Raw genomic sequence first — 23,854 nt, 5'->3', positions numbered from 1 at the left:
AGGTCTGGGGTAAGGGACCTTCAGAATAGCATCCTCCCTCTGAGGTTAGTTGTGCAAGTGCCTCAGCAACGGAGAAAGACCTTGGTCTGAGGTTGAATTCCAGACTGCCATGAACTTTCTCTGACACAAGGCTGAGTAAGCAATTAGAGACTGCTGATTAAAACAGGCAAACAAAACCACAACAGAAAAAAAAAAGTATTTTTTTTCCCTCAAAGGTGTAGTATATGAGAAGATTGGTTTTGAATCCAGACGTAAGTATGTTTTCCTTTGGAAAAGGAAAACTAAACTAGAACTTTGGTCGTGACTGATCCCATACACCCTGACAGTAACCTTAACTGTATAGACTTTTGACACACTGGGTCTTTATCTCCAAGGAGTAAACTGTTAAAACTGGATGTTAGTTCCATTTAGACAGATAATTCAGTGGCTGGTGATGACTGGCAAGGAGAGGAAGACTCCAAATGCATATCAGAACCTCAGAGGGTTTCGAACAACAACATACTCCAACACACTGAACAACATACTGTAACATACAATTGCTTTGATTTTCTTTGAGAAATAATGTTTAATCATTTTTCAAAATCATTAAGCACAATAAGGAAGGCATATATATTTTTAAGTTGAATGAATAGGTAATGGATATTAACAAACTTAAGAGCCTGAACAGATGATTTGACTTAACCAGCTCCCTTTATCCACCATCTTTTGAGAACCTACCACTAAGATAGGTGATTTTACCTATGAAGTACCTACTAATTTTATGATTTTACAGGTTAATAAATTGGGGCACACACATGTGAATAACTCTGTCTATTGCCACTCCACTAATTATTGGCCGAGTGAGGACTAGAGCTGAGGTACTTTGACTTCCAAACCTTTGCTGTGTTCACCAGATCAGGATACCAGACTGTCTTTTAAAAGTGCTATCAGAGTCTGAATTCACTTAACTATGCAGCCCAGTGATATGTTCCAGGCCATAGATCTGCACTATGGAAATTGTGAAGATTCTGCCTTTTTCCAAATGGACCCTGAACTTGGTTCATAAAGTTGTAAACAAATTTATTTGATGTATTTTAAAAGATTTTATTTTTTTTTAATTTTAAAGAGAGAGAGAGAGAGTTAGAGAGAGCACATGTACAGAAGTTGAACGAGGAGGGGAGGAAGAGGGAGAGGGACAAGCAGACTCCCCACCAGGCAGGAAGCCCTACATGGGACTTGATCCCAACACCCAACATGCAGAGATACGACCTGAATCAATGTCAGATGCATAACCAACTGAACCACCCAGGTGCACCCCCACTTAAACAGATTTATTTGGAAGCTAATTTATCTAAACACATCTTCCCCTTCTTCCCTTTCTCTAAGAGAAGTAGAAAAGCTAACGTGTGCCTGGTGGCACAGGGTTGAGCACGGGACTCTTGGTTTCTCGGGTCATGATCTCAGAGTGGTGGGATTGAGCCCCATGTCTGGCTCCAGTGCCGAATCTGCTTAAGATTCTTTCCTCCGGTCTCCCCCTCCCGCTCTGTTTCTCCCCCCACCCATCACGCATGCTCTCTCTCTCTCAAATAAATAAATAAGTATATAGCATCTTTTTTTAAAATGCTAAAAGCCGGAAGATCTCTGATCATTCATTGAACAGTTCCCATGGAAGTTTAAACTTTAAAAGTTGTATGTCAAAAGCAGCCCAATTGATTTATGGTTCATCAAACATCTGATAGCCATTTTTAGTTGTCTACTTTCCCTCCACCCAATATCCAACCAGTCTTGAAATTGTCTCCTATGCCTTCCAAGTGCAATATCTCCAGCTTTATATGTTTAATCATTTTGTTCTCTCCCTCATTTTCAGATGAAAAGAAGTCCCAGTTGTTTTTGTTGATGCTAGTCATGTTATTTTGCATCCATTTCCTCTGTATCCTCTCCAGAATTTACTGTAAAATGATAAAACTGTAGAATCATAAAATATCAGAACTAAAAAGGAACATTATAGAGTACATGATCTAGTTCAACACCTCACTAAATGTATGAAAAGACTGAAATTTATGGGCATGAAATGGCTTATCACGTGTTACCCTGGGAGTGCACATAAGAATTGGACTGGGGTTTTGACTTGCTGCTTCTCAGTCCAGAATTTCTCACCGTTGATTCAGTGAGGCCTACCTGGTGAGCAGGAGTGTGAATTTCTATCACCTACCTGCCATGAAGCTTTTCAACAGGTGGCTTAGAGCCTTCTTGTCCACCTCTGCAGGAAATAGTAATATTTATCCCAGAGGCATTTTGGGATAAATAAACGGGAAACCATTCAGTGAAGCGCTTATCAGACCATAGCAAATGTTGTTTACCTCATTTTCTTTTCATCTCATCCTGGAAATCCTTTTTTAATATGTTTCTCCGGTTTTCTCTCATAAAAATTCCAATTATATCCTCTTCTATTTCAATCACTGACTCCTTTTATTTTTTTACATTTTGGCCCGGAACGTATACATATTTGTAGTGTTATTACAATTATTCTCTACTTCAGTATGCTTATGCATTTCCATCTGATCTTTGCCATCAATTCTATCTGCCCAGTTTCCTAGCTCTGCATATTCAGTCTTGAACTTTCTGGCTCCCAAGGTTTAGATCTTATGGTACTTGTGGGTCAGTGAACATCTCAGGTCCTACCAGAAAATCATTCAAGCATTCTTCCCTGTGCGGGGCCTGGGTGGTGCCCTCAGTTAAACATCCAACTCCTAGTTTCAGCTCAGGTTTTGATCTCAGGGGTAGGGTCATGAGATCGAGCACCACATGGGGCTCTGCACTCAGTGTGGAGTCTGCCTAAATTCTCTCTCCCTCTCCCTCTGCCCCTTCCACTGTGCACTCTCTCTCTGTCTCTCTCAAATAAATAAATAATTTTTTTTTAAAAAAAGAGCTCCTCACTGTAAATTAAATAAAGTTCAAGTTTTCTTGATCTGGCATTCAATAATGTTAATTGTCTGACACCTTATCATCTTTCTAGCTGTGCAAAATTTCATAATCACTTTGGAATTCTTTCATATCCCATTCAAGTTCTTCCTGGTTTGACAGTTACCAACACATTTATCTCATCTTTTCTGTTAGGACTGCAAGCTGCTTGAAGAATTCATACCCGCTTTGCATCTTCCTTTAGCAGCATATGTCCAATGTTCGGTGCTCAAGAAGTCTTTGTTAAGTGAGTGGTCTCTCAGAGTCTCATGGTGGACCTCATATTTTTAGAACCAGTGTCTTGATGCCAGGTAGAAGTTTGTACTGGCCCCTCCCTGGAGACTTACTCTGCCCTAAGGAACACAGTGGCCACACAGTCCACGAAGCTCTGCCTGGCATCTTTCTTATTTACTAAGAGGAAGTTGGTGAAATATAATTGAGAACAGGAACTTCCTCTCCTAAGAGAAAGGTTTGGAATTTCAGAGTCTTGGGTTCTATAATTAGCTTTCCCACAGATTATAATAAAATCTGTGTGCAACAAGGGTTCTTTTGTTCTACTGGGTATTAGGGCCTTTTGGAAATGGAATGAGGGATTTTCAGAAAAGGAAAACATTCACAATTGAAATTTTTAAGATATCATTTATATGGTTATTTTATTTTTTGATATTTTATTTATTTATTTATTTATTTATTTATTTGAGTGAGAGAGAGAAACCACAAGCAGAGGGAGGATCAGAGGAGAGGGACAAAGAGACTGTGCTGAGCATGAGCTTGATGTGGGACTCAATCTCACGACCCTGAGATCATGACCTGAGCTGAAATGAAGAGTAGGTTTAACTGACTGAGCCACTCAGGCACCCCAAGGTATCATTTATATGTTTAATTGTGGCAACTTCAGATTTACTTAGTCTCAGTTTCAAACTGATTAAGTTCATCTGACTTGTCGCCAACAATCAACCCAAATAGCGCTGGTACACTGGGGCTATTCCTGCATAGCTCATTAATCCCTTCTTTGTTTGTAATTTCAGTGGGACTTTTCATCCTCTTTGATGAACCATGTGAGAATCTGGCATTTTGCCTTTTCTTCTTCTCTCCCCCCTCTATCCTTTTTTTTTTTTTCTTTTTAACTCTCCTCTTCTTGACATTTTCTAGGACATCTATTCTTTCTGGTTTGATTGTACTTAAAAATAATAAGGGAAAAATGGTAATTAATACTCAGTGATTTATCTCCTATGACAAGTCTTCTTCCACGAATTATCTCATTTAACCCTCACACAGCCCTGAGACTTAGGTCCTATTATTCCCATAATTTAGCTGAAGAAACTGAAGCTTATAAAACTTAAGTAAAAGCCTAAGGTCATACGTTTTATAAGTGGTGTCAGGACTGGGACATAAAAAATCTGACTTTAAAGTCACCACTCCTAGGGGAGGTGGAGGGAAGAAAAAATTAAAAATAAATAAAAATAAAATAAAATAAACTCACCACTACTGACCACTAGCAGGGCTTCCCCACAAAGCAGGGCTTCCCTGCTTTGGTTATTCTCTCCTGTTAATTCTAATTACAGTTTTCTGTTGGTGATCTCCAGAGTTCAGATCCAACCTCCCTCTCCTTACTTTGTTCCCTCTTCGGTGACTTCATCCATTCAAAGACTTTGGCTGTCATCTCTAGACTGATGATTCTCAACATTTTGTTTCTAGGTGGATCTCTTCTGCCATCTATTAGATGTCTTCACTTGACTGTTTCATGGAAGCTTCATATGAAAATCTTAATGCATAGAACATATCCTAAGTTAACTTTCATGAAGGCAGGGGCAAAGACTCTCTCTGTTTGTATTTGCATAGCTTCCATCCCATTGTTTTGAATTAATTAATTGGTCCCTTTCCCCACTAGTGAGCTCCTTAAAGTAAGGTTAGTGTCCTTAATCTTTCCATCTCTACTATCTAGCTTAGGGACTAGCAAACCATGTTTGCCTACTAAATAGTTACTGAACAGATGAGTAATTAGGGTAGAAGTTCTGATGTGTATAGGGTAAGATTTAACACCATTAATGAAATTATGCTTGAGTCGATACTCATTTGTGTATTTCTTCTCTTAGCAGCTAAAATTTTAAATGCATTGCTAAGTGCTATAATGTAAGAGTGAGAAAACCATGGATCCTATCTATAGAAAACTGGTAAATTAGCAGTTGAGATAATACACACACACACACACACCACAGAAAGAGAGTGCCATAATCACAATATAAGAGCAAAACTGGCATGTTCAAAAATAGAATTTTAAAACTCTATGGGAAGAAAGTTGAGAGAAACTCCCCTATGAGTTAATTTTTCAGCTCAGTTTGGGTTTGGGCAATGGCCTAAAATAGCGGTTCTCAAATAGAAATGAATATGTGGGAAGTGGTGGTATCAGCATGATCACTGGAGCTCTTCTCAGGGTTCACAAGGCTTTACTCATCCTTAGAATTTTGGAGGGCCTGGTATGCATATTCTTCAAAAGACACTCTCTTCCAAAGATAGATTATTCTGGTACTGCTCTTTCCTCATTCATCCTGCCACCAACATTTTTGAAAACCAGCAAAAAATAGGGGTGCTTGGGTGCCTCTGTTGGGAGTCTGCCTTCGGCTCAGGTCATGGTCCCAGGGACCTGGGATCAAGTATCACATCAGGCTCGCTGCTCAGTGGGGAGCCTGCTTCTCCCTCTCCTTCTGCCTGCTGCTCCCCCTGCTTTTACTCTCTCTCCCTAATAAGTAAATGTTAAAAAATTAAAAAAAAAGAAAATTGGCAAAAAATGAAAAGAATTCCCATAAAATCAACAGCATGGTTTCCTATCAATAATCCTGCCAGTAAATCACTACTGGCAGGATTATTGATAGGAAACCACGCTGCTGACTTTATAAACTTGTAAAATATACAAATATATAAAAATATTTGTTACATCAAAATCATTGTTTTTGTAATCTAGAAGAAATATCAGTGCTGTTCTAATATCGAACACATGTTGACTTTAGGTTGTTTAAAATTTCCATTAGATTGACCCAGCCTGTCATTTGATTTTTTTTCATGGATGAATTTGCAGGTCACATATACAATTGAATCACAGTTGGAAATCACCTTAAGATGATCTATTTATTTCTGATCTTTTAAAAGTGTACAAACAGACCAGCGAAGGTAAGTGAATTATTAAGCTCACATTGTTGTTTTCTTTTTAGTAACTTTATTTTTTAGATGAGTTTTAAATTCATAGCAAAATGGAGAAGAAAGTACAGGAAATTCCCATTAATCTGCCCCCACAAGCACAGCTTTCCATACCAGAGGAGTACACTTGTTAAAAATCAGTGAACCTACATTGACACATCACTGTTATCCAAAGTCCATAATTTACATTAGGGTTCACTCCCAGAGTTGTTCGTTCTATGAGTTTTAGCAAATGTATAATGATATGTATCCACCATTATAGTGTCACACAGAATAATTGCACTGAACTAAAAATCCTGTTTTGCTTGTTCATCTCTCCCTCTTCCCTAACCCCTGAAAATCCTGATTCTTTTACTGTCTCTATGCTTTTGACTTTTCTAGAATGTCATATAGTTGGAATCATGCAGTATGTAACCTTTCAGATTGACTTTTTTTACTTACTAATATGCATGGTAGGTTCCTCCACTTTTTTCTTTCTTTCTTTTTTTTTTTTTGCTTGATCACTCATTTCTTTAAAGTGCTGAATAAGGGGCACCTGGGTGGCTCAGTAGGTTAAGCATCCTACGTGTGATTTTGGCTCCGGTCATGATCTCAGGGTGGTGGGATTGAGCCCACACTCAGTGGGGAGTCTGCTTGGGATGCTCTTTCTCCCTCTCCCTCTGCTCCTCCCCCAACTTGTGCTCTCTCTCTCTCCAAAATGAATAAATAAATCTTTTAAAAAAATAAGGTGCTGCATAATATTACATTGCTATGGTGTACCTCAGTTTCTTTTTGCATTTCCCTACTGCAGGACATCTTGCTTGTTTCTAAGTTGTGCCAATTATGTATAAATAAATAAATATGAAACAATTTTTAAACATCCATGTGCACATTTTTGTGTAGACATAAATTTTATTTTCCTTTCTTCAAATTATGGGTCCCAGTGTGACGCAAATGCAATGACTTTCGATGACATGGACCATATATATCTTTCACGTCTTCTTTCAAGCTATTAATTTTACTTTCTGCTATGAAGGTGTAAGATTTCCCAGTTGTATCAACCATCTGACTTAAATATTCTCTTTGGGGTATTTTTGGCCCATCATAAAACCAAACCTCAAAGCCAACACAGGATACTTTTCCATCAAAGTGCATTTACACTACCTTGCATAGTAGGTGATTTTTAGAGTCTTAGATCTTATAAGCTGAACCTGGAAGTATATTCCTATTTCCTGCAATACTTCTGTTAATTTGTCAAGTCTGTACCTATGATGTTGTCAGCAGGTAAGCACGTTCTATGAACAAGAGAAAACCTTTTACATCATTTGGGTAATAAATAATAATCACATTTCAAACAGCAGATATATGAATTCCTTTAGAAAATTTGTTCACCCATTCTCTGAATAAAGCATATTCACAACATATTTATGGTTTTCAGTCTGATTGATTTTAACCTGTAACTAGTTAAAAAAAGATGCGATGGTTTACAATGTACATTTCTGATAACACAACTGTGGCTCCACACCTCAGGTTTCACTTTCTTTAGAAAAAAAAAAATGTTAGCATTTTATAATCTGCCAATACTACTTTATTTAATGCATTTTTTACTATGTCAATGTCAAAGCTGTCCTCCAAATAAGTAATGTCTAAAGCCTACAACCCATGGACCAAGTGTTATCCAAGTCCATGTGCAATTTGAGTTGCAATTTCTTGGGTAAATGAGTATCAAATAAAATATAGTGCTTTTTTATAATGTCATTTTCAATTAAGTTGCTAGCCTAAAATATGCCATCTTAATCTTCACATTTTACATAGAGGTGAGTTCCTAGGGTAGTATGTAATGAAAATGAGGATACAATATTATTGTGACAATTTGGTGCATAACTTTTCTTTTTGAAAGGTTTTTATTCAGTTTTTTTTTACATATCTCTTTTTTTATTATAGTACATTTCATTTTTTCATTTAAATTCAATTAGTTAACATATAGTGTATTATTAGTTTCAGAGGTGGAGTTTAGTGATTCATCAGTTGCATATAACACCCAGTGCTCATTACATCAAGTGCCCTTCCTAATACCCATCACCCAGTCATCCCATCCTCCAGCCCCTCCTTTCCAGCAAACTTCAGTTTGTTTCCTGGAGTTAAAAGTCTCTTATGGTTTGTCTCCCTTTCTGATTTCATCTTATTTTATTTTTCCCTCCCTTCTGCTATGATCCTCTGTGTTGTTTCTTTAATTCCACATACGAGTGAAAGCATTTGATAATTATCTTTCTCTGATTGACTTATTTTGTTTAGGATAATGCCTTCTAGTTCCATCCACATCATTGCAAATGGTAAGATTTCATTTTTTTCATGACTGAGTAATATTCCATGGGAAAAAATTATATATATATATATATATATATATATATATACACACACTTCATCTTCTTTATCCATTCAACTGCCAATGGACATCTTGGCTCTTTCCATAGTTTGGCTATTGTGACATTGGGTAAATACCCAGTAGTGCAATTTCTGGGTCATAGGGTAGCTCTATTTTCAACTTTTTGAGGAACCTCCATACTGTTTTCCAGAGTGGCTATACCACCTTGCATTCCCATCAGCAGTGTAAGAGGGATCCCCTTTCTCCACAACTTCACCAACACCTGTTGTTTCCTGACTGGTTAATTTTAACCATCTTGATTGGTATGAGGTGACATTTCATTGTGGTTTTGATTTGTATTTCCCCAAGGCAGAGTGATGTTGAGCATTTTTTCATGTATCTGTTGGCCATTTGTATGTCTTCTGCCCATTTCTTGACTGGATTATTTGTTTTTGGGGTGTTGAGTTTAATGAGTTCTTTATAGATTTGGGGTACCAACTCATTATCTGATAAGACATTTGCAATTATCTTCTCCCATTCCATAGGTGGTCTTTTGGGTTTGTCAGCTGTTTCCTTTGCTGTGCTTTTTATCTTGAAGTCCAACAGTTAATTTTTGCTTTTGTTTCCCTTGCCTTTGAAGATGTGTCTAGCAAGAAGTTGCTTCAACTGAGGTCAACAGCTTGCTCCCTGTGTTCTCCTTTAGGATTTTGATGAATTCCTGTCTCACATTTAGGTCTTTCAACCATTTTGAGTTTATCTTTGTGTATGATGTAAGAAAATAGTCCAGTTTCATTCTTCTTCATGTGGCTGTCCAATGTTCTCAACACCATTTGTTGAAGAGATTGTCTTTTTTCCATTGGATGTTCTTTCCTGCTTTGTTGAAGATTAGTTGACCATAAAGTTGAGGGTCCCTTTCTGGGTTCTCGCTTCTGTTCCATTGATCTATGTGTCTGTTTTTGTGCCAGCATACTGTCTTGTTGATTACAGCTTTGTAATATAGCTTAAAGTCCAGAATTGTGATGCCAGTAGCTTTGGTTTTCTTTTTCAACATTCCTCTGGCTATTTGGGGCCTTTTCTTTTCCATACAAATTTTAGGATTATTTGTTCCAACTCTGTGAGAAATGTTGATGGTGTTTTGATTGGTTTGAATGTGTAGATTGCTCTGGGTAGCATAGACATTTTAACAATATATTTTCTTCCAGTTCATGAGCATGGAATGTCTTTCCGTTTCTTTGTGTCTTTCTCAATTTCTTTCATAAGTATCCTATAATTTTCAGAGTAGAAATACTTTACCTCTTTGGTTAGGTTTATTCCTAGGTATCTTATAGTTTTTGGTGCAACTGTAAATGGGATCAATTCCTTAATTTCTCTTTCTTCTGTCTCATTGTTAACGAATGGAAATGCAACTGATTTCTGGGCATTGATTTTATATCCTGTCACTTTGATGAATTCCTGTATGAGTTCTAGCAATTTTGAGGTGCAGTCTTTTGAAGAGTGAAAGTTTGACCTCTTTGGGAATTTGGATACCTTTTGTTTCGTTTTGTTTAAATGCTGAGGCTAGGACTTCCAGTGCTATGGTGAACATCAGTGTTGAGAGTGGACATCTGGTCATGTTCCTGACCTTAGGGGAAAAGTCCTCATTTTTTTATCCTTGAGGATGATATTTGCTGGGACTTTTTCATATATGGCTTTTACAGCATTGAGTTATACTAAGTACACATACTTTCTATCTGCAAAATAGTTATAAAGATCTAGAGTAGAAGGCTGATCCAATTGGCAATGCCTTTCTACCTCCTTTTAGACTATTTTTACCCATTCTTCTTTTCTTGTCTGTTATTTTGACTACACCCTCAAGGTCAGTATGAATGAATTCAGCTCTGTAGACAAGCAAATGATCCTTTACCAAGCAGATTTCCAACTTTCAAATTTCCTATCTTTTCTCCCATACAGGTCACATATTTCCAGACACTGGCTTTGCTCCTATTAAGCTCAGTTCCCATTAGGCTACCCATGGCTACAGTTCCAATGGCAAAAACACAGCCACAAAAAGGTCTCCAAGACATCTTCCAAGTTAGGATTATGCCTCTGAACTTCCATTTTAGAAAACTAAGGCTGGCTGGCAAAATAGCAGTCATGGGAACAAAAAGACCACCTGACCTCCATTACTCTCATTACTACAACATAATAAAAAATTCATGCATGCATTGGAAATTTTGGGGAATGCCCATGCAATCAAGTACCCAATACTTCTATTCAACGCTCAAAAGAAGTAGATCTTCTGTGTACAGACAGCTTTTCTTTTAGTGGAATTTTTACTCTGTAACAGTTTGACAATTCTGGAGTCAGTTTGCCTGGGTTTAACCTTTCACTTTGCCATACACTAGCTGTGTAGCTTTTAAAAGCCACTGAACTACATCAAGTCTCAATTTCCTTAAAAGTAGCTAGTATTTATCTCATTGGCCCATTGAAATAATTAAGTGATTTGACATACATAAGCTCCAAATAGTTTTCTATATTGTCAGAGGCATTGGAGAGGGATTCATGTGTTGTATGGGCCATCATATCTCATAGTTGGCAAGAACCTTAGAGACCACCAAGTGCATGTTTATATGCCAAATATTTAGTCTGTCTGAAATAATTTTTCAATTTTTTTTCAAGATTTTATTTATTTATTTATTGTCTGAGAGAGAGAGAGAAAACACAAGCAGGGGGAGCAGCAGGAAGAGGGAGAAGCAGGTTCGCTGCTGAGCAAGGAGCCAATGTAGGACTCAATCCCAGGAGCCTGGGATCATAACCTTAGCTGAAGGTGGATGTTTAACTAACTAATCCACCCAGGCTCCTCAGTTGTTTATTGTTATATAAAACAATTCTGTGAAAAATGAATAAATTCCTATCTTTAGTTCATGGCTCACCATAAGAACTGTATATCTCTGTGAGAGATAATTAATGGAACTCAAACAAGGGTACATTTTGCCAAGACAAAGATGTGTGTGTGTGTTTGACTGCTCATTGTATCAGACCCATGAATTGATAATACACTACTCTTTAACAGTACTTATAAAAAATTTCAAAATGTTTTTCCAGTATCTGTGCCTTCCTTGTATGAACGTAATAAAAATAAATTATATTAGATGTATTATAATCTATATTATGTAATTAGAATATAATGATGAAATTCAATAAAAATTGATATAATAAAATGTCTTAAAATTGCTTTAGTCATAAAAATAATCAAATACTACTAATAATTAAATATTAATTCCACTCTTGTGGAATGTATGAGGAATCCAGAGTGTATGAATTGAGTAATATTCCCTCTCTATCATGTAATAATTATTCCCTCTCTATCATGTAATATTATATTTAATATATTAGAGTGAGAAAAATATGATATGAATTTTATGAAAGGAAATTCAATCATTTATTGTGCAAAAGGTATTATAGGAAGAAGGGTGAAAGGACTACTTACTTTTCTGAATCTTTGATATGAAAAAGATACATATTATTAGGTAAGTTTTCCTTGTTGATGGAGGAATATGCCACTATACACTTTTAATTTTCCTAAGACATAGAGTGGGATGGAATTATTGTTAATTCTATTCAAATAGAACCCCATGTTACTAAGAATCGACTGAATCTAGCTAAAAACCTTCTCTTATGGTAGTAGACTACCTTCTTCTTCCAGTGACTCAATGACCCCTCCCCCAGGAGCACTCACTGTGATGAGCAGAGCCCACATGACATGGATGCAAGAATACCAGTACTTCTTTAGAAACATATCTACTATTTCGTTGTACATATTCTAGTCTAGGGATGAATGAGTGAGAAGAAAAGCAAGAATCATTATTTCTATTATTTGGACAGATAGAAGAGAATAGCCTCTGAGGAATAAGCATGGAGGAGAACTTGTGGAGAACTTGAAACCCAGTTTCAGTCTGTCTACTACTTATCTAACAACAGTGCTGTGTTGGGGACAATGCTCCCTGCTTCTCCCTCCCTCTCCCTACTTTTCATCCCTCCAGCTCAGATATAAATGATGTTCTTAAAGGGAAGATGTGGGTGCAGGGTCTGGCTGAAGGAATTAAAGGTGTTTTGCATGTCAAGGTGATTCATTACTAATTAGGTGAAACCAACTCTGGAGGAGAAATTCCTGATGTGTAAGCTTTAGGTGTGTAGTTGTGAAGCCAGAGTGATCGGTGTAGAAGACAGGACAGGAAAAATTCTTAACTTGGAGCCAACAAATTTAGCAATTTATTTACTTATATTCTAGTAGTACTTTGTATTTTTCTAATATTTCAGCACTATAGTTCAGTAGTAACCTTGTCAATGAGGCAGGACAGTAATCATGCTGCTCATTGTACAGAAATACAAAGTGACTTGCCTGAGGTCACAAAGGTGATAGATAATACACACAGCAAAATGGAACCCACATCTTGGTCTCCTGAGTCTCAGTTAAGTGCTTTCTGAACTACGTCAAATCCTAAGGCATGATGATCTTTCTGACCAACACTTAAAAAGTTACAGACATATGTGTATTTAGTCTACATGCATACATTCATGCATGCGTGCATACTTTTTGCTTGAGAGAGAGAAAGAGAGAGGGAGATGATGTGTGTATTGCACCTTCACATGAGCAGGGAGTGGGGAGGGACAGTAGGAGAGTGAGAGAGTCTTAAGTGGGAACCACGCACAGCATGGAGCCCAATGTGGGGCTTGATCTCATGACCTGGAAATGACGACCTGAGCTGAAATCATGAGTCTGATGCTTAACTGACTGAGCTACACAGGCAGCCCCATACTTTTTAAATTATAATCTTATATATGCTCATTGCAGAAATAATGACAAGAGCATGAAGGAGAAAATGTGTCCCATGCACCTAAAAACGATTACACCATTGACATTTAGTATATTTTCTCCAGAATCAAGAGAAACATTGCTATGAGCTGGGAGCTTTCATTGATTTCACTGGGTTAGGGTGGATTTGAAAAATAATGTTAAAGTATTTTTTAGATGTTTGACCTTAGAAATATGTGACTACATTTCCTTCCTTGAATCTGCTTGTGTACACCCAACCCATCTTTTCAACCTGGGCTTTTGATAAATTGAAAGTTCTTGCTAATTCTGCATCCAGGCAACTGTTGTGCCTTTTTTCTCTTTTCATCTTTATTAGCCCACCCAATCTCCAGCTAATCATTTCCTACTACCTCATGAGATTCTGTCAAGTCATGTCATTCCCTCCTCTTCTCCTTCCCAAGTTCCCTTCCTCTTGAACCTGGTCTACGTCAAGTCCAGTGAAAAAGATGAGAGCTGTCAAAAACTTAAGTTTTCCTCCCATTTATAAGTAACCGTGTGACCCTAGGTAAGCAACTTCACTCCTCTGAGCCTCAACTTTGTCATCTTTAAAATGAGTCTGGCTTATATAATATTTAGGCTCCTCTCCAGCATTCTTAGATTCCATTATTAAGTAAATTCATGCCAGACTGTGTCAAATCACCCTGACATCCCAGGAGAAATTATATTTCAAAAGTGCCCTCTTCTTGTTAGCCCAGATTAATTTACTCATGAGGTCACTCAATCTTTTATATATTTATTCAACAGATATTTGTGAAGTATTTTCTAAGGTCAGGGGATGCACGGGTCAGTATACCTGGTATCATGAAGCTTAACATGTAATAAGAATATAGAAAAGTACACAGGTATTTATAAACAAGTGTGATATTACTGTAGGAAAAGTACAGGAATCGATTAGCCATGCTTAAAAGATAACAGTGTAGATGAGGTCTTATCTGGCGGAGTATTTAATTATAGTTATGACTAAAGCAATTTTTAGACATTTTATTATATCAATTTTTATTGAATTTCATCATTATATTCTAATCACATAATATAGATTATAATCTAATCTAATTTATTTTTATTACATTCAGACAGAGGAGGCACAGATACTGGAAAAACATTTTGAAAATTTTATAAGTACTATTAAAGAGTTGTGTATTATCAATTCATGGGTCTGATATAATGAGAAGTCACACACACACACACACACACACACACACACACACACACACACACATCTTTGTCTTGGCAAAATGTGCCCTTGTTTGAGTTCCATTAATTATCTCTCGGCAGGAACTTCTTAGTAGTATCTCTCACACTCTTCAGGAAAGTCATGACGTCAGTGCCTCCAGTTCCTTTATTTTCTTGCTGGCATGAAGGAATCACAATGTACTTAGTTACTATTTGTAGGTGATAGTTTCTCAGGGAAACCATAGCTTTCACGCACTCATTGTAATCTGCCTGCAGCTCAGTATCACCTTTTGAAAGAACAAATTCACGGACTGAGGGGCCTGACTCTAATGAGAGAAGAAATTTCCGGTGAGCTGGTGGCATATATTTTCGCATTTCCTGGAGGAATCTGGCAGCAGATTCTGAAAGAACAAGAGAGAGATTAGGTAGAAGAGAAGCCAAAGCGTGCCCCCAATCCATGTGAGAAGAGTGGGTAGGAGATCACACAGCACCATTGCAGCATGAGTTTACAACCATCCTATTAATGCTATTGGTCTTGCTATTAGTAATGATAATTATTGTAATATATACTTAATGTTGAAAACGACATGAGCTGAACTCATTCTTTCATAATAAAGTTTTTTGTGTGTCCTTTCTCACTTCCCTATTATTGTATTTGATCCTTCTAAAAAGCTGATGATATAGATAAGGTATATTTAATCTATACCTGACAGACCATGACACTGAGTCCAAGAGAGTTTAAGGGACAATTTTTACATACATGAGTTAACTAAGAAAAAAAGCATATTTTTACCTATGTCAATATGTTTCCCTTTGACAATTATGTAGAAGTTTAGGAAAAGAGAGAAAAGTACAAAAGTTCTTACTGGAGCTTCTTCTGCCTGCTCTAAACCCCTAGAAGGAATATAATGAATGTGGTTCATCTTTCACCTTTGGTTCATCTTTAAAATTTGAGTGAATGGGACAGTAAGCCGGCCAAGAGCACTGCCAAGCCTCCCCTATCACTGAGGTCTCCACCTCCCCAACTTCTGTCCCATCCCATTTGCAGGTGACTTTCTCTTTCTGAAACTGGTCATACATTTCCAGAACATGTGCTATGGGCTTCACCATTCGGACCTTATATACATGCCCAAACCTCAAGATTGAGAGGGTGATGAACTTGGGTTTTGGTTCTGGCTTCACTACTTTCTAGCTGGTTAATAAGGAGCCTATCACTTATCCTCTAAAGAAACTTAGAAGTTCCTGCTTGGCTGTCTGTGGAATGGGATGATGACAATATAGTCTTGCCTTACTAATTCTTCTACAAGTATCAGATAAGGTCAGATGAGATGCTGATTTTTTAGACATTAGAACACTATTGTATATGAAACGATTATTATTTGTCATTGTCCACTCACCTTCACCAGATTGTTGCTGGATGCCCAGCAGAACATCAAAGCACTGAAAGATGCTGCTTTGGGCAGCACTGCCCCCTGCATACTTCCTTGGAGTGTCCCAGAAACCTTCATACTTCAGACCCTTTGGCAGTTTGGAGCTGTTTTTCCACCTAGGCCAGGAAGGAAGAAAATAATCACTATTTGGATAATTGCCAAATTTTCTGGTATAAAATCTTATACTAGAGGATGAATGGAAAGTGACATAAAATCAATTTCATTATTCTTCTTTCACATTCCCCTTCCAGTCATGTTCATGTTTGAGAAAGACAAATAATATGGTCTGAGCAAATTTGGCAAAAGTATTCTAAAAATGGAATTTTACCTTTGCACTAGCAAAGATCATTCTTTGTTTGTTTGTTTCTAAATGATTACCTTTCCTGTCCATACTCCAGTGCACGCTTGGCCAAGGAATAACAGAGAGACAGTCTATTCTTTCTCTATAACATGTATTTTATGATATGAATTATTTCCTAAACCCAATGGATAATGGGGACTGTCAGTGGGAATTTGATGTGTACTTTAAGTGAATTGTTTAAAACAAATTCAAGCATAAGATTACCTACCCAGACAAGTATATGCGAAGAACATTGTAAAATGTGTTCGGGTCCACATGTTCTGTAAAAAAGATGGGGTGTGTTTAATTAAGCAGTTATCAGAACTTTCAGAGGAGATCAAGATATTGTAAACAACTGATAATGGGTTTTGGTTTAGGCTGCAGGAAAGGCATTATGTCAGCCTGTGCAGAACAAGCTCTCATTCACCTGACCTTTTTGAGGGCAGCCCCCATCTACTCAAAGGGTCTACCATCAGCTGACATACAGCTTGGGTCAAAGAACATAGGCCCACCCAAGACTCCTCTTGAGGAGAGCAATTAAACTGTCAATGTTTCCTTAAAGCTATTTCATCTGCTTACTGACATAACAGATAAACTACTTACATAAGGAAACAAAACTACACAAAATGAAAAGCAGAAACAAGAGCCGCAGGGGCTCTTTGGACATCATCCCTGAGTCTCCCTCCCCAAACATTACTAACTTTTCTGATTTAAAGGTCAATCTTCCTGCCAAGGATGAATCAGTACTAACTCAAAGTCCAGTGGTACACAATCACATATTGTTAAGGCTGTCCAGCAGGGCACAATTTGTGTGTGTGTGTGCGTGTGTGTAAATCCTTGTTTACATACTTTTTTAGTTATTGCTGTTTTTTGGCTCTTAATTTTGTAATAACTTTTGAGCTCAGTGGCTTTTCTATGTTGTTTCTTACTTAACTTGTGAAAAAGCAGAATTTGTTTGGAGTTCCTATAAAGCAGAAGCTAAGTACTTCAGAACTTAGAACAGCCTGAACCTTCCGCAGGTTTCTCCATGATTTCAGTGAGAGGCAATGACATTATTTACAGTTCAGCAGACCTGGCTTCACAATTTACTACCTGTGTAACCTTGGGCCACTTATCTTATCTCTCCATTAGATTACCTTATCCATAAAATGCACATAATAAAACCTTCCACAGGAAAATATAGTCATTTAGGGAGATAAAGTGAAAACACACCCACTAAGTGAGAGTGTTTTTCTTCCGTTTTCTCAACAACTCTAGTCTCAGAAAATCAGAAGCACGTGACTGTGAGCCTTGCATGTTTTTGGGTATACAATACTTACCATGAATTTTTTCAAACTCTTTATAGGCTTGCTGCAGAGAAGAAGCTATATAACGCAGTGCTTTTTGCAAAGCACTCTGGTCCTCGTTTTTAACTGCCTTGAATAAATCGGGAATTACCTTTAAAAAAAAAAAGATGAACATACAAGGTTTACTAGCATTAAATATTGGCATAGAATAAAATTCTCCTAATTCTCAATCCCTAAATTAAATGTAGGATTTCCACTTCATTTTTGGGCTGAGTATCCTTTTATTATTTGACTAATTTCCTTATATTTAATTAAGTTTGGTTTTATTTTTATTTATTTATCATTTAGAGATAAATCTATAAAGTTTTATATAGTTTCATTTCTATTTCTAATCATCAAAACCATTAGATTTATGTCACTATGTGATCTAGTTTCAGTGCCAAACTGCAATAAAAATGCGTCTCTACTATTAAGGTTTTAAACTTAATTCTAAATATATGGGCCTTGGGGTGCCTGGGTGGCTTAGTGGGTTAAGCATCCAAATCTGGATTTCAGCTCAGGTCATGATCTCAGGGTCATGAGATCCAGCCCATCAGCCTCCATGCTGGGCATAGAGCCTGCTTAAGAGTCTTTCTCTCCCTCTGCCCCTTCCCGCTTGTGCGCTCTCTTTCTCTAAAATAAATAAATAAATAAATAAATAAATAAATAGGTCTTACATTTTTTATTTAGGTGATACACAAAAATAAAATATTTCTACCAGATGTTCACTTACCATCCAATTAAATAATCGAATGCAGTATTTACTTAGTCAAGATATATTTCATGCATAATATAGTTCAGTTACTAAGTGATTGCCCTGCTTATGCAAATAGAGATAAAAATTTGCTTGTAGGGATGGACGTACTTTGATTGCAGAAGCAGCTGCTATCTCCACCAATAGTGAAACCAGGAAAAATCCTTTACAGCAGTCTCCACCAGGAAACCAAAACAGAACATCCATGTTCCTAAGAAAATAAGTCAAGGAAGTCAAGAATTTAGCAGTAACACTGGTGTATTTGAGTGCTTTGTAGTTTTCAAGTATTTTTATTCCATTCTAGTTTCAAAAAAATCTTGTGAGATAAGTATGATAAGTTCTACTATCTATGTTACATTGTTGGGAATATGAGTGTTAGGTCCGTTGTCTAAGATCTAACAGTAGGGTAAGTTGGGACTTGAAATTCCATTTTAGAATTTAGGACTAGAAATACCAAGACCATTTCTGTTTTTATTCTCTCATTAATTTTTCACATGCATATACATTACTGTACTTGTATATTTATACATACTCAATGCTTATGGAGACAATTGTGAGGTATAATTTTAAGTAGTCTTTTGGCTTTAAATATATTTATGTCCATATTTTTGTCTGTGAACCTGATTCAATTTTTCAGTGGTTTACCTGCTTTACATGAATTTGGGAAATGCAAATGACTGATTAGACCCTAGTTTGTTTCTTTTTTTTTTTTTTAAAGACTTATTTATTTGAAAAAGAGGTAAATAGAAAGAGACAGCTCGAGCAGTGGTAGGGGCAGAGGGAAAGAGAAAATCTCAAGCAGGCTCTGCCCTGTGTGTGGAGCCCTATGTGGGGCTAGATCCCAGAAGCCATGAGGTCAAGACTTTAGCTGAAACCAAGAGTCAGACAAACCAAGAGTCTGAGCCACCCAGGTGCCCCCGCTGCCATTTTCTCTTTTATTGTAATTTTGCACTAGAGCAAACAAGGTCTCAATATCTGTAGATCTATAAATTCATGGTGGTTAAATTCACGGACTCTGAAGCCAGTCCATTTCTGCAACTTAACTTGCTGCATGACACGTTTCTGCCTCAGTGTTCTCATCTTTAAAATGAGACTGATGATATCATCCTCTCATTTAAAAACCTTCCATAGATTCCCATTGATTTTAAGATACTATTTAAACCCCTCATCATAGCCAAAAGTCCTATGTAATCTTTCTGCTACGTTTACTTCTCCATCCCTTTTCTACTACGTCCATCAGTCACTACTTATCAGCGACATTAGCCTTCCTTCAGTTCCGATAATGCAACACAATTTTCATCACTTTGAGGCCCTCACTCTTGCTGTTTCCTCCACTATGAACACTCATCTTTTCCTTTTAGCTAATACCTTCCTACTTACTCTTCGGAACTCAGCTTGAATAACTCTCTACAGGGATTCCTTATTCATCCCTTTCATTTAGTTGGAGTTCCCAGCACTTTATCCTCTTACTCCCTCTTAGTCATAAAGAAATTTACATAATTTTCCTATATCTGCTTTCCTCACCAGGGCAGGATTATTCCTAGGATATTTACCTTTGTATCCCTAGCTCCTAGCCTCTGCTCGATACATAAACTCAAAATGGTAAGGATTGGGTCAAAAAGGACAGGTTTATGTATCTGGGCACTATGGTCATTAAGTCAAAGACACACAGATGTATATGCATTTTGCATTTATGCATATTAATTGCATTTTTATATATGCAAGTGCTATTTTTGTATATATCTATAGCTATAATATCAAGCAGACACAGTCCTATCACAGTCATAGAGCTAATTAAGGATTGGGATTATTTGCTCTTTAAACAATTATTTGAGTTATTTTTTGCCTGAATTCAATTGGTCTTTTAAAAAGTACACTTAGAGGATATTGATAAACCTACACTCACTTTGAATAACAATTCTTATAATAAAGTAAGAAGCAAATACTTACTCATAAGTCATGGGCCTTGTGAAAACAGCCGTGAAGCAATGGATCAATTAGAAGAGAAAGAGAAAATCAACTTAAAAATCAAATAGCTTTGAGTTATTCTTATTCAATTTAATACTACTGAATTATCAAAGGTAAGATATAAATAAAAGAGAAAAATATATACATGTGTGGTTTTTAAAAATATCAACTATGCATTGCAAACACTTAGGACTTTGTAAATAAAAAAAATAAATATTCAAGGAACACACATGGTCAGTCAAAACCAGTTGCTACTAATAAAATTTTTTTAAAATTTAAATTCAATTAGCCAACATATAGTACATCATTAGTTTCAGATGTAGAATTCAGTAGTTCATCAGTTGCATATAACACCCAGTGCTCATTATATCAAGTGCCCTCCTTAATGTCCATCACCCAGTTACCCCATCCCCTCACACTCCTCCCCTCCAGCAACCCTCAGTTTGTTTCCTATAGTTAAGAGTCTCTCCTGGTTTGTCTCCTTCTCTGATACCTTTCTATTCTTTTCTAGATCAAACCCTTTCGGTTTACAGTTTGCTGTCTACAGTACTCCTCTGCAGATACACACCCAGAGTCCTGGGGCACCAGAAGTCTCAGGTCCCTTTATTGTAACAGATCGCATTGGTTAAAGGAGAGGAGGGGCCTAGAACCTCAGCAGATGGCATTGAAGGCCCAGGCATTGCCATCCCTACTGCTGAAAATGTGTCAACTCTTAAATTAACTGAATAGTTAAAAAACAAATTTGTAGAATCTCCAAAACATGTTAATTAAGGAAAGCCAGACACAGAAGAGTACATACTCTATAATCTCATTAATATGAAATCCAATAGCAGAAAAAATTAATTTTTAATATGACAAATCAGAATAGGTTTACTTGGATGTAGAGGAGAAAATTGAATGGAAAGAGCCACAGAGGTGATACTCTGTATCTTGCTTAGAGCTAACCCTGTATATAGAACAGGCAGTTAGGATGGTGCATTTCACTGTATGTTAATTACACAACTTTCTCTCATATATTTTTAGTTATACGCCAGCAAAAGAAATCATACCCCCAAAACAGAGAAGAAAGCTGTGCTGCCGAAAATTAAACCAATGGCTAGTGCCCTGTTGATGAAAATAGCATGCACTTCTTCAGTTCCTGTTATAATCACAGTTCACATACCCATTGGGATCCTTTTTCTTCCAGTTTGCCAAGACACAGTCTGCATAAACCAGAATAGGAGGCAGACCCAGCTTCTCAGAGAGTTCACAGTAAGGAACAGCAATATTCTTTGTCAGGACCTAATGAAAACACAAAATTTAGTATTAACCTTCGAAGTGTCTTACATTTTCTTCTGCTTCCTGCTATCATTCCAACGACTCTATTAGTGCCAAAACATGAGCTGTTCATCACGGCACTCTGAAACCAAACAATCATAATTTTCTCTTCCTCGTTTCATAGCTTAGTCCTAGTAATCATTAAATGTTTATGTTTTAGATGTGGGTTGTGTACATAATCTAGTCAGAGCAAAAGGAGGTAGAGGGTACAAGGAACAAGGATGCATCCTTGACTTTCTAATGGCCTGGAGTTACTTGTAGTCATTCATTTACTCATGCATCCATCCCATAAATATTTGTTAGACGGCTTCTCTATGTGAGGAGCTCTTTATCTACAGGCAATACAAGAATAAAGTCAATTGTCTTCAAGAAACTCAAAGTCACTTGTAATTAAGACTTTGGGATATGATACATAGTAAAAGGGTAAGTGGTTGGCTGCCCTTGAGCACAGCGCTGACAGAAACTCTCTCCTGGATGATTTTTTAGAGTGACGTTGGGGCTCATCCTTGAAGACTTGCTTGTGTCAGCCGAAGGAATCTCCTTTAGCCTTCTTTTCTGTTTCCATGAAGAGTATACCAACTGGACTGACACTTGGCTCTTTCACTCACCCTTCCTCAGAGGAGGTATAGAGGCTTATCTGACCATTGACTGTGGGAGTGGGACTGCCTCTCAGCAGACTTTGTTTTCAACTCTTTTTTCCTGACCCTATTACTCTGGATCTGCTCTGTGCCTGGCCACACTCTAAAAGGCTCCTGCCCCCATGGGCAATCCTGATGGGTAAATGCTTTCCTAGCAGGCCCATTGTCACCACACATGCAAGCCATATTTTCCAACTGCTCTATTAATCATAATGCTAACCTTTTATTCTTTGTCTCCCTGACTTCCTCATCTAACTATCATTTGGTTTATAACTAGATGGTCCCATATACTAGTTAAGGTCACCCCTGTCATCAGCAGCTGATGGTTGGAATATGTGTATCCAACCGCCAAAGGACAGGGATGTGTAGCTCATCTGGAGTTGTGGGCGGTGGGATTGCAATGGTAGAGACGGTATGATGATGAGGTCCTCTCCACAGTTCTGCAAAACTCATGGGAGCTATAACCTAAGTGGCTTTATATTAACTTAATAGACCTGGAGATGATGGTTTAACAAAGAACAAAATGTTAGAAGGAAAAACATTGGCTATCAAAGTGACACCTGGATGTGTGCTTCCTGGTACAGAGCTTGTGCCTCTGGGAATTGAAATATTTTGGTTTGCAACTGATTTACTTGTTTCAAAAGGAAATTTTTTGCTCTTTCTGAATTAAAGAAAAGATCAAAGGGAAACAAAAGGAAAGTTGCTTAATTAAAAAGTTAATTTGGAATGACTTGGGAAAAAGAAATGCTCAAACACATCTTAATCTATTAGAGACATGCAGTTACTAAGAAACTCAGATGCTAGTTTCTAGCCCATTGTGAAGAAAATTGTGCCTTATATTGATGTATCTTATTTTTTATCCATTTACTTTACTTTTCTACAATTTCCACACTTAAATATATTTGTTGCTGGCTCCTAAAATCCTTTTTGGAATAATGTAGTATATAAAAACTAGATAAATTGAAAATATATTTTCATGTTTTATTTTATAATTCTGACTTCACTCTCATAAATTTATTGTCTTTTGATTAACCTATGTACATTCTGGTCTCCATATTTTTTGCTGGTCCTTTCTTTCTCTTTTCTGCTCCTCTCCTCTTTGGGTAAGCTCTACCAATCTTTCAAGAAGTAGTTCAGGTCCCTCTTCTTCCTTCCCACTTTCATTATTATACCAACTACTCTTTAGCTATTCTGGGCTCTCGTGCTTCTGCATCTAGCACAGGCTGCCTTTGTTATTGATGATCTTTCTATACAATGCTTACACATTTAGCGAGACTCAGATTTTAGCAAGTCTAGTGAGGCTGGGTGCTTAGGTTGTCAGGCTATCTTATATCTTTGTGTCATCAAAAATCTAGACATGATAGTTTAATGATTATAAAGAAATATAAGATGATCCCATGATTATGCAGAGAGCTTTTCCTTTTATTTAGATATCAGGGATGACATATCACATAGGTGGACAATGTATGTTGTTGTATATTTAAACAGCATATGGAAAGACAAGATAACATTCCAATTACTTTTGTCAAGCGAAATAAGTCAATCGGAGAAAGACAACTATCATATGATCTCCCT

At 37.1% G+C, this 23,854-nt stretch overlaps 1 protein-coding gene across 1 annotated transcript in view; it reads right to left on the bottom strand.

Annotated features, from left to right (window-relative positions):
* Positions 1-14,591: 14,591 nt before the first annotated feature.
* The window catches only part of LOC111144619 (indoleamine 2,3-dioxygenase 1), an 18,777-nt gene continuing 9,514 nt past the window's right edge, over positions 14,592-23,854 (bottom strand). Inside the window, exons 3-9 of the mRNA XM_022499010.1 lie at positions 21,487-21,605; positions 20,307-20,321; positions 18,468-18,567; positions 17,597-17,714; positions 16,507-16,558; positions 15,905-16,053; positions 14,592-14,908 (exon numbers count right to left, since the gene is read on the bottom strand). Of these exons, the coding sequence (XP_022354718.1) occupies positions 14,592-14,908; positions 15,905-16,053; positions 16,507-16,558; positions 17,597-17,714; positions 18,468-18,567; positions 20,307-20,321; positions 21,487-21,605 (870 nt within the window). The remainder of the gene's footprint in view (positions 14,909-15,904; positions 16,054-16,506; positions 16,559-17,596; positions 17,715-18,467; positions 18,568-20,306; positions 20,322-21,486; positions 21,606-23,854) is intronic.

The sequence above is a fragment of the Enhydra lutris genome, unplaced genomic scaffold (assembly GCF_002288905.1).
Source record: "Enhydra lutris kenyoni isolate GAN:26980312 unplaced genomic scaffold, ASM228890v2 scaffoldscaffold11, whole genome shotgun sequence".
Classification (NCBI taxonomy): domain Eukaryota; kingdom Metazoa; phylum Chordata; class Mammalia; order Carnivora; family Mustelidae; genus Enhydra; species Enhydra lutris.
The sequence above is the reverse complement of the archived record's forward strand: the minus strand, read 5'-3'. Positions and strand labels throughout refer to the sequence as shown.